Source organism: Ammospiza nelsoni, chromosome 5, assembly GCF_027579445.1.
Source record: "Ammospiza nelsoni isolate bAmmNel1 chromosome 5, bAmmNel1.pri, whole genome shotgun sequence".
Taxonomy (NCBI): domain Eukaryota; kingdom Metazoa; phylum Chordata; class Aves; order Passeriformes; family Passerellidae; genus Ammospiza; species Ammospiza nelsoni.
The window spans coordinates 46,468,115-46,485,101 of NC_080637.1; the positions used below are offsets into that span (position 1 = coordinate 46,468,115).

At 42.4% G+C, this 16,987-nt stretch overlaps 2 protein-coding genes across 2 annotated transcripts in view; one reads left to right on the top strand and one right to left on the bottom strand.

Moving 5' to 3' along the window:
- BLTP3B (bridge-like lipid transfer protein family member 3B) overlaps positions 1 to 1,992 on the bottom strand; it is a 47,330-nt gene extending 45,338 nt beyond the window's left edge. The window contains exon 1 of the mRNA XM_059472018.1: positions 1,805 to 1,992. Coding sequence (XP_059328001.1) covers positions 1,805 to 1,848 — 44 coding nt within the window. The 5' untranslated portion in view covers positions 1,849 to 1,992. The remainder of the gene's footprint in view (positions 1 to 1,804) is intronic.
- A 5,366-nt stretch (positions 1,993 to 7,358) lies between these two features.
- ACTR6 (actin related protein 6) lies at positions 7,359 to 16,340 on the top strand. The gene is made up of 11 exons (XM_059472164.1): positions 7,359 to 7,562; positions 8,330 to 8,447; positions 10,153 to 10,221; positions 11,396 to 11,519; positions 12,280 to 12,415; positions 12,504 to 12,560; positions 13,223 to 13,321; positions 13,486 to 13,564; positions 14,256 to 14,427; positions 14,997 to 15,135; positions 15,895 to 16,340. Exons 1-11 carry the CDS (start codon positions 7,495 to 7,497, stop codon positions 16,022 to 16,024), a joined length of 1,191 nt encoding a protein of 396 aa, XP_059328147.1. The 5' UTR covers positions 7,359 to 7,494; the 3' UTR covers positions 16,025 to 16,340.
- The last annotated feature ends 647 nt before the right edge of the window (positions 16,341 to 16,987 follow it).

Genomic DNA, 16,987 nt, shown 5'->3' on the forward strand with positions numbered 1-16,987 from the left:
ACTCTCACAAAACTTATTAATGAAAATCCTGAATGAATACTTTTATATTTTTTGCAGAAAAGTCAAGGCCCTGAAATTTAAGCTCATGTCACTTGAATTCTGCTTTCCTGAGTTATGAGCTTCTGAAACCACTGAAACACCTGTTCTGCAGGAAGTAAAGGTATTATCTGAACATGTAATGAACACCACCCATAGCAAGGGGCTTAATAATGCTGTCTACAGTTTAGGCATCAAAAACACTCTTTGAATAGTATGGATTGTGAGCATCAAGTTCAACTTGCAAGCCACATACCACTGGATATATCCCATAAGCTTTCCAGAAGTGATAAAATCTGTCATAATCATTTGACAGAGCCTTGTTGAGTAAACATTATCACAACAGACAAGAGAGGAATCACAAACATGACAAAGAACTTATTTCTAATCTATTCAGCTGCTCGTTTGAAAAACTGGACAACAACCGAGGCATCTTACTCATGCTTAGTTCCCAGATACATTTTAGAGTTAACCTGTAGCACAGAGACTAGAGCTCACTTCTCTTCCAGTACAGCTTGCTACATACATATCCCTACAGGAAACAAGCTGCTAAATCCAGCTATTCCAAGCACACTGCTGATTAGAAACCTGACTCAAGGCTGATGACATCTTCTCCTTGCATTTCCATTCACACGGTGCTCTGTCATTTTCATGCAAAGAGATTTCTTTGTCAGCATTCCCTGCTACATAACTCATGAGCAGGGCAGAGCAGAAAAATTATTCTACTACTGCTCCATACATCACATTTAGCAGATAGATATCAAAGGATTTGGAATGAGAATTATGTTCTCCATACGCATCAACAACAGATTAGTCAAATGACAATCTGTCACTTCATTTTGTTTGATTCTCTATAAACAGTTTTAAGATATACTACACTAAAGTGGAATAGAACATTTTGTAAGAAAAAAAAAAGTATTTCAGATTGTATTTTTTAAGATATAAAAGTAAGCTGTGAAGAATTAGCAACGCTATGGTATTATGACAGATCAAGTACCTAACAGGTTTTTGCCTCTCTTGAGAAAATGGGAGAAACCTGATGTGGCTTTTTAAAACTGTATAAATCAGATTGTGTACTTTCTGTGATTTCTCCATCTTTTAAGCACACGACATTGACAGCTAAGAAATTTACAGGAGGCTTGTTTTGTTTTAGGCCGCGAGGCACCTTAGACATTATTTTAGTCACCCAGAAAACCACGAACTTATTTTCACCTCTCTGCATGCACCTTTCTGTGGCCCGGCCTCACCTGCTGGGTGTCTCAAGAGCTCGGAATTGGCGAGCTGAGTGCAAGGACACAGGCCGAGCTGCCCCAGCCCGGCCAGCAGCGCACCGCGGCGGCTCTGCTCGCCCCCGCCGCCCGGGAATCACGGGGGTCGGGGTCTGCCCCGCTTCTCTGCCCCCCGCACGCCTCGGGCAGCGGGGGCGGGCACCGTCAGCCCGGCGGTGACTCACTCGGTGACTCCCTCCTGCGCCAGGCAGGAGACCGAGCCCCCTCCCCGCCAGCGCCGCCAGGCACCGGGCGAAGGAGCCGGGGCCAGGGGCCAGCTAAGCGGCTGTGGCCGCCGGACAGCCCCACACGAGCGCGCAGCCACCTCCTCCGCCTCCAAATCACTACGAGGAGGCGTCTTCGGTTCCCCCTTCTGCGCTCAGAATGGACCCGGTGCCCCCGCCCAGCGCCCAGACCGGGGGTCGCTCACCGGGACAGGGACCCGCAGTCGCCCCCTCCCCGCAGCGTCTCAGCTGCCCGGTGCACCGCGCCCCACTGACCTGGAGAGATGCTTCAGGATCTGCTTCTTGATAATCCCCGCCATGGTGTCTGCCTGCCCGCGCCCCTCACGACGACCAGCCGGGACCGGGAACGCGCCTCATCCCTGCGCCCGCCCCTGCCCGAGGTGGGGAGAGCGCCGGGAGCGGAGCCGCTATCCCCACTCGCGCTTACTCGACGCCCGGCGCCATCTTGGCCGCAGCATCGCCTGGTGACGGGGGCGAGACGGGGCGGGACGGGCCCGGGCCCCCGCCCCGCGCGGAGAGCGGCGGCTCCGGGCGGGCAGGGCGGCGCGGGGAACGGGGGCACGGCCCGGGAACGGGGACAGGGACAGGCGCACGGGCACTCGTGGCGCCATGGGCAAGGGCAGTGGCGCCTCCGCCCTTCGCTTGTTCACAGACCCCCTGCCCGCCTGCTCAGCATCTCCGTCTCCATTCAGCGCCCAAAGCCTCTGCCCACCTCAGCCCCACCGCCCACCTTTCCCCCGCTCTCTTTCGCCAGCTGTTTCTTTCATCCCTCTTCAGCCTTCCCATCTCCAAATTCTGGAAGCTGTCTCTGCATCCCCGCCTGTGGCTCCATCCCTCTCCCGCCTGTGGAGCGTGTCCCAGCACCATCACACCTTTGCCTGGGCCTGATCGCGGACAAGCGCAAAGATAGGAGAGCTGCAGCTTCTACAGCACCGCAGAAAAGAAACAAGGCTGGATAAGATAAAGAGCTTACCGGCAGAAACTTACAATGCTATGGCAAGAAATTTACATGTACACACACACAAACATATAAATATCCTATCCCCAAATTGCTCAAACCCAGAGACTTGTAAAATCAGGTTGTTCCCCAGATGCTTACATTTTGGTGGGTATCTGTGACAAGTATATAGCCTATGAGTTATTTTACTTTTGAGAGAACAGCCTCTCATGCTGTAGCAAAATCTCCAAGTCAGTTAAGAAATTAATATCTTGCATTAGTTTTGTTCATCCAAACACGGTTTTGTAACCCTTTTCCTCTGGCACTCCCTCATTCATAAAAGGCATCTTGAAATATTTCAGTGGTGGGTGAGCAAGTATCCTAAAAACATTAAAACATTACCTGGAAAAAGAAAAAAAAGAAAAAGAAAAAATTATCAGTCAGAAAAAAAAAAGTTTCAGATGTGACCTCCATACACAAGATGGGCCTCTGTAATAGAGCCTGAGCTGCAGAGGAAAGACATCAAATACTATTTTCTCTGCTTCTCATATACATAACATTAATAATTTACAAGTGATGAACGAAAACCCCAAGGACCTTTAAGTCAGAAATATGAAGCAGTATAGAAAAAATAGGTCAGGAGATGAACATTTTCAATTGATTTTTCCAGGCACTTAAAAATCAGTCATTGTGTAATACTGACCTCATTATACTCTTAAGGAGATTTATAATGTAGGAATGAGCTGTGTATGAAGCTAACATTTTTATGCCTGTTTTACGTTCAGTTTTCTCAATTAGGAAAAAGTCTGCCAGTATCATGGAGAAACAATAGTCATCATCATGATGGGTCAGCTTCTCATTAAGAGAGAAAGTACAAGGGGCAAGGAAAGCAGGGCCATGCCATATGGTCTCTTTCAAGTGTCCTGCAAGCATAGCTCTGGAAGAACAAGGGAAGTCCTGACGCTCTTCACTGATGTCAGAACTGAAGACCAGAAATATTTCTGTCCAGCAGGATTCATTTGAGTTGTGACCTCATGTTGCATCCCCATGTCCTGGAGCATACTGTGAGGAGGAACAGAGGAAAATGCACAGATTAACACCCACCACACACCACACCCTCCTCCCACAGAAGGGAATTAGAAGGGCAACAATGTTGATTTCAGACCTTCCCAGACACCATGGACCTGCATGATGATCCTCAGACTATGTCTGGCCCTTGCTAATCCCACCAGTCCTGATCCTGATTGTGACCTGAGGATTGTTTTATGTGCTTGATGTTCCACCAGCTTAATTGTCATGTTTGCTTGATAACCTGGGCTCTGGGCTTCACTCCAATGCCTGTCTGCCCTGCTCCCTGGCTGGGGGTGGTGGGACAGCCCTGGCTAGGGAGGCCCTACCCTGCTGGCCACAGTAGCCCTCCAAGCTCCTGGGTTCTCTCCCTCTCAGAGCAGCTGGCACTCATGTCACTATAAAAGAACCCCACCTGTGAGCATATCCAGGATGCTGAAATGATCTCAAAGAAAAAAATTGTCTTGTATTTTCCACAGGTATTCTTAGGGCCTATATGCGAACACAACAGAATTTGTGAATTCAACAGAACACTCAAGAAGCCATGGATGTGGAATTTTCCACCAGGCAGTCATCTCAACCAGCACCCTGTCCTTCACCATCACCCAAACATGGGTACATGGAGCACTGTTCATTGATGCAAGGTCCAGGATAACAGCCCTCTGTGTCAAAGAGTGTGGTAACTTCTTCCTCAAGGTAATCCTTCTTTGGATGCTCCAAACAACCTGGAAATTCTGTACTTGGCACCACTCAGTCATTCTGAGGCTGCTTGTTCCCACAGACTGGAGCACCTGTGCTTTGTAGAGGGTGTGCACAGTGAGTTTGACTCTCTCACAGTTTCATGTGTTCGTGGGGATTTCTTAACTGTAAAAACTGCAATGGAGTTGAGAGGAAAAAAACAAAACCAACTAGAGCTCAAGAAACTTCAGAAACATGAAGGTCACATAATAAAAAAAACCCCCATTTTTTAAAAAATCATTTCCCCCATTAAATAAGGCAGTAGGAGATGTATGAGAACAAACTAAATTTGAGCTAAGTTTCAGTGAGTGCTTTGTACAGTACTTGCAGAATGAGAAATCTGGCATGCCTTCTTAGAGATAATGCAAAAGATAATGGTCTGTCTTCAAATGCAGATGTGCAAGCTTAAGTACTCTGATTAGTACCATTATTCAAAGAACATCACAAAATATCAATTCTCACTATTGTAAGGGGCAATGTACAAGGTTTGCTACCACATGGACTTCTGAAATTCCTGTTTATTTGCCCTTGCTATGTGGCTGACTTGGTCTGTGTTACCTCCTCCAACAACAGCAGAAAGTCTTATCAGAAGTGCCATTGGAATATATGGGTGAATGTGTAAACAATCTCAATAAATATGTATGAATTGCCCTCAAGTAGCAGTGACAGTAAATACAGCAACTTTAGTTTGAAGAGATTTGAAATATTTATGTATATCAACCACTTCATATAAATCTAAGTAAACTCTGAAAAGCCTGGCACTTGTCCTACATCCTAGGACAAAAAAAAAAGGAAAAAAGCAAAAGTAACTCCTAACAAGTCATTGGATGATAAGAGATGAAGCTTCATAGACCTGGAGCTAGTATTTAGAAGGGAAACATTAATTTACTAAAATTTGGCTTTCACTTTTATATTCACAAGGCAAAAGTTAGCAATAGATATTAGGACTTTTTGAATCTAAACAATTATTCTAAGAACTTTATATTAGTAAAAGGATTAAGTTAAAGTTATACAGTTTTAAGAGTAGTATTTTATGTTTCTCTATAACACTGAATACCTAATAAATTTGTTACTATTCTATGTTTTGTGTATTTTGGATTTTAATTACAAACCCAAAATTTACTATGAGTATACCTGTCAGTAGGCAAAGAAGGAAAACAACCTACAGTGTTCTTTAAAAAGCACCCAGGAGCTCCTGAACTTGAAGAACAGGCTTTTGATAATTCCTGTGACCTCTTCTCAAGAATCAAATAATGTATCTGCTACGGTCAGGATTAAGGAAGCTGTCCTTAAGACACACTTCCTTCACGAGCACATAAAGAGGATTTGTCTAAAAGTAGATTACCATGTGTTCCAATGAACATCCCGGCTCGTGGAAAGACATTTTTTATTTGTTAGGGAGAAGAGTCATCATACAGAGGAACAGTTATTTTTAAGTTCAGGAAAGTCAATTACACACAAATACAGAACTGTAATGCTCTTTCAGTTTTACTGGAATACAACAAAGGAACTAGTGATGGCAAATCAAACATATAAATAGAGGAAAAATTCATCACCAAGACAAGTGCAAGGTGCTGCACCTGAGATACATACCCACGGAGCCCAGTGCAGGCTCAGAGCTGTGTGTCACAGGAACAGCCTTGTGGAAAAGGGCCTGGGGGTCTGCATGGACATCAGGCTGAACTGCCCTTAGCAGTGCCCCACTGTTGCAAGCAGATCCTGGGTTGCATCCTCAGGGGCATTGCTAGCAGGGACAGAAACTTGATCATCCCACCCTGCTTGGTGCATTTCAGGCCACACCTGGAGTATTGTGTCCACTTCTGCTCCCAACAGTTCCAAAAAAAATTGTGGACACCTGGAGAGCATGCAAACTAAGGCAATAAAGGTGATCAAAAGCTCAAGAACACGCACTGAAGAAGGACTGAGGACTTTGTTTTTTTCTGGAGAAGCTCAGGGGGACCTTATCACAGTATTGTGGTACTTACAGAGTGGCTACAATGATGGAGGCACTCTCTTCACAAGACGACAAAAAACAAGGGTTAAGTTGTACCAGCAGAGCTTTTGTCTTGATATAGGGAACTTTTGCCCAGTGAGAACAACCAATCACTGCAAAAACCATTCCTCAGGGAGCTCCTATTGCAGGTTTTCAAGATGGTGTTGGACAAGGTGTTAGATTATCTCATCATGGTTCCCTTTACTACGAAAGGTTGGACCAGATGATCTTTCAGCACCCTTCCACCTGGTGCTGTTCTATGGTTCTGATTCTATAAAAGTGTGTGCTGCTATACTGCACAGACTTCAGTAAAACAAAAACTGGTCAGCAACAGAGAATTCCAATAACACCGTTTTCCATACTATTTACAATAAAAGTGTTAATTATGAATGCTTTGAAAGACTTTCTACATGAAGGTTGTAGGCAGCTGGGGGCTGGTCTCTTCTCCCAGACAACCAGGGACAGGATGCGAGCACTGACTCTTAAACTGCACCAGAACTTGTTGTTATTGTTTCACAGAAATGGTGATTAGACTTTGGAATGGACTGCCCAGGAAGGCGGTGGAGTCACCGTCCCTGAAGGTGTTTAAAGAAAGGCCATGCATTAGTGCCGTGGTGTTCATAGGTTGAACTCAGTGATCTCAAGTCTTTTCCAACCGAACTGATTCTGTGATTCTGTAACAGTAAAACAATGATGATGGAATTTAGAGTTGTCTCCCTTTCCACTGTGTCACATTCTTACATAGCCCAGGCTCGTGTTGCTGCGCACTTCTCAATGACATCGTCACTCAGCACCTTTATCCCGAGGGGCGGCGCTCCCGCACCGCAGCATCCCGAGCCGGCAGGGTCACCCGAGGCAGTGTGTACTTTTAAACCACCGCCACACCGGGCTCTCGCCCCAACCATCCCCGCCTTGTCCCCAGCCGTGACGGCGGCGGGGAGCCGTGCTCCGGGCCGGGCGCTGTCCGCGGTGACGCCGTGTCACCGCCCCGCCCACCGTGTGACGAGCGCTGCCGGGTCACGCCCGGCCAATGGCTCCCGCCAGCGTCACGGGCAGGGCGCGCGCCCCGCGGCAGAGGCGGAGCGCTGCCGGCACTCCCGCGTCCCGCGGCCACGCGCGCGCTGCTCCTCCGCTCTATGGTCAGCGTACAGATCCACGGCGGTGGCGGATCTATACTGGGACGGCGGCGGCCGTGGCGCCGTGGGGAACATGGCGACGCTGGTGCTGGATAACGGCGCCTACAACGCCAAAATCGGCTACAGCCACGCGAACGTCAGGTGAGAGGCCGGGACGGGACGGGGCGGGGCGGGCGTTGGGCGTCCCCTCACGGCTTCGCCGCCGCTCTCCGCCGGCCCCGGCGCCCCACGGCCGCTCACCGGCGCGCGGGCGCGCAGCGCGCTTGCGCTCGCCGCGGAGAGGCGAGGCCTGGCCCCGCCCCGCCCCTGCGGCGGCTGCGGGCCCGCCCCTGCGCCGCGCTGCGCACTGAGACCCTCTGTGTCACACCGTGCCGCGCCGTGTCACACTCTGTCCCTCTGTGTCACACCGTGCACCTGTGTGTCACACCGTGCCTCTCTGTGGCACACTGTGCCCCTGTGTGTCACACCGTGCCCCGCCGTGTCACACTCTGTCCCTCTGTGTCACACTTTGTCGTTCTGTGTCACACTCTGTGTCTCTGTGTCACACCCTGCCCCGCCGTGTCACTCAGTGTCCGTCTGTGTCACACCGTGCCCCGCCATGTCACACCGTGTCCGTCTGTGTCACACCGTGCCCCACCGGCCGGGGTGGGGCAGAGCCCCTGGCGCTCTTCCTGCTGTGCAGGGGGTGGCGGAGGTGGGGGTGGTACTTGGTTTTCCAAAAAGTGTCTCGTCTGTACAGGAGTTGTCAGAAATTAAAGATTTCCCTCACGACTGGCTCCAGCTAATGGACTAAAGCCAAAATACATCAGCGAAAATATTATTAAAAGTAGACTGTTTATGAAAGTGGCTTAAAGAAAGTGAATGTGTCTCATACCATGTTTAATAGGAAACTTCCCAATATTTTCCAGCGTTATTCCCAACTGTCAATTCAGGTCAAAGACTGCACGCTTGAAAACCTTTACAGCAAATCAACTGGATGAAATTAAGGATCCCTCTGGTCTTTTTTATATTCTTCCCTTTCAGAAAGTAAGTAAGATATCTTCAGTTTAGCATTAAAGCCCAATGTAAATTGTTCTAAGGAATAGTTTTCATACTGTATGTCCCAGCTGCGGGGTTATATGTGGTATCATACAAGAATCAGTCAGCAGTGTGAATTTTAACAGTCATAGAAGTGTTTAGGTTGAAAAAGACCTTTAAGATCATCAAGTCCAAAAGTTAACCCTGCACTGTCCGTGTCCCTAAGTGCTACATCTGCACATCTAAATACCTCCAGGGGTGGTGACACAGCCAGTTCCCTGGGCAGCCTCTGCCAGTAGTTGACATCCCTGTTCGTAAGGAAATATTTCTAGTCTAAAATTCTCTGGTGCAACTTAAGGCCATTCTCTCTGGTTCCTGTCACTTGTTACCTGGGAGAAGAGACAAAACCACCACATCACTACAACCTCTTCTGAGGTCACTGCAGAGAGTATTAAGGTCCCACTTGAGCCTCCATTTCTCTAGACAGCCTGCCTCAGCTGGTCCTCACAGGATTTGTTCTCTGAACCCCTCACCAGCTTTGTTGCCCTTCTCTGGACTTGCTTCAGTCCTTCAACGTCTTTCTTATTGGGAGGGAGGCAAAACTGGAAGTAGGATTCAAGAAATGGCCTCACCAGTGCCTGGTGCAGGAGGGCAATCCCTGCCCTGGTCCTGCTGGCCACTTTATTGCTGACACAGGCCAGGGTACTCTTGGCCTTCTTGGCCACCTGGGCACTGCTGGCTCATGCTCAGTGGCTGCCAATCAGCACCCCCAGGTCCTTTTCCCCTGGGCAGTGTCCCAGCCACTCTGCCCCAGGCCCTTAGTGCTGCATGGGGTTGTTGTGACCCAGGTGCAGTACCCCGTCCTTGGCCTTGCTGAACATGGTAAGATTGTCCTCAGTCCATCAATCCAGCCCATCCAGAAATCTTTACAGAGCTTTTCTACCCTCCAGCACATCAACAGTCCTACCCAATTTATTGTTTTCTGTGAATTTATTGAGGGTACACCTGATTTCCTTGCCCAAATTGTTGATAACAGGGACCCCAGTACTGAGCCTTGGGGAATACCACTGGTGATGGGATGCCAGGTGGATGTAGCACCATTCAGCACCACCCTCTGGACTGGACATCCAGCCAGTCTTTTAGCCAGTGAAGAGTTCATCCACCCAAGGCATGAGCAGCCAGCTTCTCCAGAGAATGCTGTGAGAACTGCTGTCAAAGACTTTCCTGACTTTGGTAAAGTCCACGTAGACAGCATTCACATCCATTCCCTCCTCCACTCAGTGGGGCACCTAGTCATAGAAGAACAACAAGTTTGTCAAGCTGTAATAAACCCATGCTGACTGGACCTGATCACTTGTATGTCCCCTACATGCTGGGTGGTGGCACTCCAGGTAATCTGCTCCATAATTTGCTTCCCTGGCACTGAGGAGGACAGACAAACTTCTGCCAAAAACAATACTGTATACAGAAAACATCATGTACATTGTTTTTGTAGTGCAGTAATCAATGTATCAATGGGGAATATTTGTAACATACCTTAATCCTATGTAACATACCTTAATCCTATGTAACATTTACTCCTTAGCCTAAAAATGTAAATTTAGACATTTTAACTCTCAATTTTTTTATATTACCAGTATCAATTGTTGACTTTTTTTTAAGGTATGATTTTATTTTTTCTGAATAGTGTAAATTTGTTTCTAAATTCCTACAGGGTTACTTGGTGAACTGGGATGTTCAGAGGCAGGTTTGGGATTATCTCTTTGGAAAAGAAATGTATCAAGTAAGAGTCTTTTCTTAACTACATATTTTGTGTAGATTAAATACTGACTAATGGAATTAACAAATACTAAGTAGAACAAGTGATCTTACTGTTCTTGTTAAAAGTGCCTTCAGTCACAGACAGACACAATGTAGTTAAGAGATCAAGAAATAGTAAATGTAAAAGGGAGGAATGAGCTGGGTCAGTAGGCCAAAATACATACACATTTAGTAATCATCTTTGGCTAGCCATTTTCTACCTCTGAATAACTTAAAGGTATAAAATATAAATATCTGATACTTTATTTTTTTCATATCACACAAGCTGGATTTAGCACAGAAAGCGTATTAAGACTTTTTTCTTTTAATTTTTTTCTTTTTAAAATGTTACATTTTCTGGAAATTCCTGAGTTTTTTCCAACACCTGTGTACTGAGAATGAAAGTAATCCCTCAAATCAACTTAGTCTCTGTACATTTTTATATTTAAAATATAAAGTGCTGGCTTTTGATACATAAATTCAGTTTTTGCTTTGGAACTGTATTCAATGTAATTATGGTTTTGAGAATTTGTTTTTAATTCTTCTTCACAAGTCAAGTCTACAGAGAGATACAGCTGGTAATGTTTTTATGGCCATATCCAGTTATGATTGAAGTAACTGTATTAAGTCCTTTCTAACAGAGTGTTTTAGATACTGGTGAACATGGAAAATCCAGGATCCTTTGCTGGCCTCAGCAGAGGCCACTGGGAGTTTCATTATTGATTCCTCACTGTACAGGGCTTTGCTTATTAGACAAGTAATCTGTGGCGCAAGTGCTGAGCTGTCAAGGGGACTTACTTTTCTGTAGCTGACAGGATTAGTGTAAAGTATTTTAGATTAAAATTGTAGTGTTGCTTTGTGGTGTCTCTTTAAAATGTTAGATTACAATTTGTAAGGATGGGAACAGAATCAGGGTATGTATGAAAGTGTTGCCTTCTCTTATGTTTTTTACCCATTAATTAGATAAATTTGTATCACTGATCATGAAGCCCTTAAAAAAGCTAAAACATTCTAAGTCTAGCTTCTACAAACAGATATGGCAAGTGGTAATCATGACTTCAGATTTACATGATCTTCCACTGCTGCAAAAGATGGTAAGGGATTTTTAATTAATTTTTACCTTTTATGTACTGACAATCTTAATGTGTTTTTTATAGGTGGATTTTGTAGATACCAATATAATTATTACCGAACCTTATTTTAACTTCACTTCAATACAAGAATCTATGAATGAAATTCTATTTGAAGAATATCAATTTCAAGCAGTTCTTAGAGTAAATGGTGAGTATGTCTCCTTCCAGTTTGCATTTATATATTTTGAAGCTTAACTCTTTAAATAAATTAATTAGTAAGCACACATGCACACAGTAAAAAATAGTAAAAAGTATTCCTTCAGTTGCTTCCTGGCTCTTGAATAAAAGTGGATTAAGTATTTTAAAAATTATATCTTTTACAAATTCCAGCTGTACTCTTGTATTACTTCCTAAACAGTGTCATGGTATACAAGGACAGGAAATTTGAGGAGAGTAAGGATGACAGAAATAACAGATGGATTTTGGAACAGAATAACATTTAAAGAATTCTTCCAAAACTTTGCATGAACTCTTTGATAGCTTTCCTTTTTTAGGGGTATAGGATTGGTTTTTTGTTTGGTTTTGTTATGTGTTAGCAAATAAAACACAGCATTATGATTATGAAATGTATTGTGTCTGAAAGGGAATGTGTAAACAACCATACCACCCTTCTGACAGGTAACTGGACACAGGATACTCCTTTTGATAAGTTTGATAAGTTTGTAGCATGATTAGACTTTAGAGGAAATGGAATATAGACTGGAATTCCTGAAAAAGATTAAATAGGACCATATATAACACTTAATTTTACCCACTGCCAAAATGAATTAATGCAGCGGCTGTATTACTATGTATTGAGGTCTTGAAAGTCTGTCAAAAGCATTTAAAATATGAAGCAAGCACACCTTCATATCACTGTGAATTCTAAATGTTCATATAAAAATGGAATTCAATTTTTTCTATTTCAGCTGGAGCTCTTAGTGCACACAGGTATTTCCGGGATAACCCATCTGAGCTGTGCTGTATCATCGTGGATAGCGGATACTCTTTTACCCACATTGTACCTTACTGCAGGAGTAAAAAGAAAAAAGAGGCAATCATCAGGTATGCTGCAGTATATATTTTCTAGAAGAACTGTTTGCTGTGCCTGAAGTCAATGACAGAATTCCTCATGTTACTCTTTTTTCTGTAGGATTAATGTTGGAGGGAAACTCTTAACCAACCATCTAAAGGAGATCATCTCTTACAGGTAAAGCATCCTAATTTTCACTCTGAAACTTGGTATGAAATGAGCTAGAAGTTTATGGGGTATTCTTACTGGTTCTGTAAATTTTAGATGAATTGCTCTTTAATGGAGAAGGGAATTTTTTGTCTGTTATAATCTGCTAGCTACCATCTTGACCTTAAGATCAAGATGAATTAAGATTGAAGAATTAGGCTGTTTTTCAAAGTACCAGTGTTTTTGAAGTTGTTGAGGTTACCTGTGTGTTCACAATTATACAAGTCTTAACATATTTTCTGAGTAGATCATCAGTCAGTTTGCTGACTGATTATATCAATACTGCAAAATAAAATGCAGTAGGATCAACCTTTCATTGGGATCCTTCAGCTTGGAAGTATATCTAGGTAAAGGTCTTTACCAAAGAGCTACTGGCAGGATTACAGCTGTGCTTGTTAGCAAGACAGTGGGCAAATGCAGGTTGATGGATTTACTGAACTGTGAAACGGGACAATATTAAGCTCCAGTAGGCCAGGAATGCTTTTGTAAATTGAATGCAAGTTTAAGTATTGAGACAGTAGCTTCCTGTGGCTGAAAAACAATGGTAGCTCAGTTCCAGACCAAAACTAGACAGGAAAGGGAACACTTAATTATTCTCAAACTTCTGTGGTTTTGGTTTTTGTTGTTCACAGGCAGCTACATGTTATGGATGAAACACATGTAATTAACCAAGTGAAAGAAGATGTGTGTTATGTTTCTCAAGACTTTTACAAAGACATGGACATTGCCAAGTATGTATGCAATGGTACTAAATGTAGAATAATCTGTTTGTACAAACAAAACTATACTCTTAATCAGAAAACTTTCCAGTTAAGTTGAAGAAGTCTTGTTAGTACAAAATAGCTGGAACTTAGAACTTGTTTTTTATTCTGTTGAATTTTACATTCTTTTTCAGATTGAAAGGAGAGGAAAATACTGTAATGGTAGATTATGTTTTGCCAGACTTCAGCACAATCAAAAAAGGATTTTGTAAGGTAATAATAATTCTAAAGTTTTTTTGGCTGTTTCCTGCACAAGTCTAGTGGAGAGGTTAAAAATACTTCCTTTTTTCTAATACTGTACTGTAGCATCTTTCTTGCTATGTATTAATTGGTAAAGTTTTTCCTCAGTAAATTGGGATGACACCAAAATACTGTTTTTTAGCACAGCATTTTATGTTCTATTATTTAACAGTTTTAGCTTTCTGTGTTTGTGCTCTGTCATGTAACTTATCCATATCATTATTAAGATTTTGAACATTAAGTTAGGAAATGTTTTCTCTGCTTTGATGTTTTTTTGTAAGTTTCTCTGAATTACATTTAAACACCCAAATAAGGTTGAAAGTTCAATGTTATAGAAGAGCCTGAAATATCAGTGAAGACAGTTTAACAGTTTTATCTCATTTACTGAGCCAGCCATAGTTTTGAATGCAGTCCTATACTTTAAGGCTACTCTCATGCCTACCTAGTTTTATTTTGCTTTGGGCAAAACTGCAGTCGGTAAGAGCAAAGTCACTTCAGATTTAATACTGGAGTATGCATTATTCTTAAAAGAGTTGCTGATAGATAATATGACAATGGCAGCATACACTGCCTACCTCTGCAGGACATTAAATGGATCAGCTGAATTTTCTAGGATGTGATTTCTTTTCTTAAGCAGTGGATACTATTCATATCTTTAATTTAGCCAAGGGAAGAGATGGTGTTAAGTGGAAAATACAAGACCGGTGAACAAATACTTCGTCTAACAAATGAAAGATTTGCAGTTCCAGAAATACTTTTCCATCCTTCGGATATTGGTATTCAAGAGATGGGAATTCCTGAAGCCATTGTTTATTCTATTCAGAATTTACCTGAAGGTATATCCTGAAAGTATTTTGAAAAGGACAGGGGGTGGGAGAAGGAGGGATTGTTGTAATGGCTTGGTTTCATTTGGTGTGAAACTGACCAAAAGTCAGTAATTTAAGCACCAAAGAGTAAAACCTTTCTGACTGCTGTTTGTCAGAAGTAATACCAGGGCTTTCATTTCATAGATTATGTATAGGTAATTATTATTACAAAGAAGATTTTCATAGGTTTTATGATGCCATGTTAAGTATGGCAGCATTTAGGCTATTAATGTACTCTTAAAAAGCCTTATTTAAAATCCCTCTTGAAAGGGAAATTGTGTTGGCGATTGTGAAATTTAATAAATACAAGAAAACAGTAGTTATCAAAGCCAAATTCTGAAATCAGAGAGAACATAGGGTGATTGATCACCGTCTCAGATTTCTCTTTAACTGATATGCTGTTTAGATGATCATGAATTTTTTGTACGCATATTTATTACTTCTGTTTAAATTCATAACAAAATTGGAAATATTACCACCTTTAATCTTTAGATATATGTTCCATCTCTTAACTACATATTTACTTAATTATTTTACAGAGATGCAGCCTCATTTCTTCAAGAACATAGTTCTAACTGGGGGAAACACCCTTTTTCCAGGCTTCAGAGATCGGGTTTATTCTGAAGTTAGATGTCTTACACCAACTGACTATGATGTTTCCGTTGTTCTTCCTGAAAAGTAAGTCCTAAACTAATAAATAGAAGGGGCTTTATCTTTCTAGCAGAACAAACAATAAAGTAGGGTTTCTTTTGCTGATTAAGAAGGTAGATTGAGTAAAGGCAGTATTTAAATATTAAGTGAACAAAAATTGTGCAAAAAGGATGTTTTAAATCAGTGTATTTTCAGACAAACCATATAAACTAGTGATCACCTCTTTGCTCTGTACTTTACCTAATAAAGTTAAGGAATTGTTTTTAGAGTCAGCCTTTTTACTGTAAACAGATAATTAAGGCTGTATTGTAACTATGAAAGATTAGAACTTAAGTCTTTTACTTAGAATTTTCAGCATCTGAAAGCTGCCAAGTCATAATTAATATACCACTTCAGGGGTTAGAGAGGGGTAACATCTTTGCAGAAGGAGTGCAGACAAAATAAGTATATTTTGAATATACCAAAAAAGTCTACTTTTAAAAAGGTATTGTTAAGGAGTATACTCATAAAGAATTACTATCTGTGCAAAGCAAATACAAAGCATATCCGTGTTGTTCCCTCTTCACACCTGCATTCAAACAGGCCCCTTTTTAAAAACCCAAGTCAGCTAGCCCTGCTAAAGTTTCAGACTTTGTCTCATAACTTCTCTGGAGCTGGATGGTTTGATTTAGCAATCAAAAATGTAGTTTAACTAGGTATGGCCAAATGAAAGTCTTGGAAATCATCACTGCATATTTCTGTTTTAAATGAATCTATAGAGGAGTAATAATAACTTTCATTTTCCAGCCCTATCACTTATTCTTGGGAAGGTGGGAAGCTCATTTCTGAAAATGATGATTTTGAAGACATGATAGTAACTAGAGAAGACTATGAAGAACATGGACACAATATCTGTGAAGAAAAATTTGATATATAGGTAGCATAGTTGGATATGTTGTTATTCCATTGATTTACTTAGAATGGAATTCTTTGAACTACAACCTCTTTTCCATCAGCTAGGATTGTGTTTTAGCTTTCCTGTTTTGAATTGGGTTGAGAAAAAATGTTAAGAGTTTAGAAATAAAGTTTTACAAGCGTAATACTATGAAGTAATATGTTCACTGTAATTTCATTATGTTTGTATCTTTTCTGATGGCTTCATTGTATTTTTATTGCAGAACACCTCAGTGCATGAGGCAATAAAAATATCAAGTGCTTGTATTGGTGTGATGCTAATACATAGTGAGAAGAAATGTTTTGGTTTTTTTTTTCAAAATGAGTATTATTCTACCTCACATATTCCACTGAAAGGGCATTAAATGTATCTTAGAAGGAGGCTTTGATGTTTCCTTTCCTGCAAAGAAATACATGAGTTTTATTTTTGGTTATTTTAGTCAGTAGCTACGAGGGAAATATATTTGAAATGTGACCACTGCTATTGACAATATGCTTAGGCTTTGAGAAAAGAGTAATTTGAACAATTAATTTTTCTAAAGGGTTTTTAATTTAGTAGGTTGTGGAGTTTTTTGTTTGGTTTTTGTTTTAAACAATGCCTGAGCAAATAAGCTTCCTGCCACTCCCATCTTTCTGATAAGAAGTTGCCACAAAGGTGATGAACAAAGCTTGTAGCTGTGTTCTGAGTGATGAGCCATCTGTGTCCTCTCCAGGCATCCTAGATAAACACAAACACCCCAGAACTTGTTATTTCTGGCATCAGAAGCTGTTACTTTGCCATCAGTTGTGCAGCATGGCATGCAGGAGGGAGAGGAGCCTGGCCTAAGAGGCGGAAGGCTGGGAGGGCCAGGCTAGATGGGGGTGCCCCACCTGGCCTGCCTGCTTGCCAAGACAGAGCCAGGCACTCAGACAGGGTGGAAAATGGACACTGGAGTGTCCTGTTGTG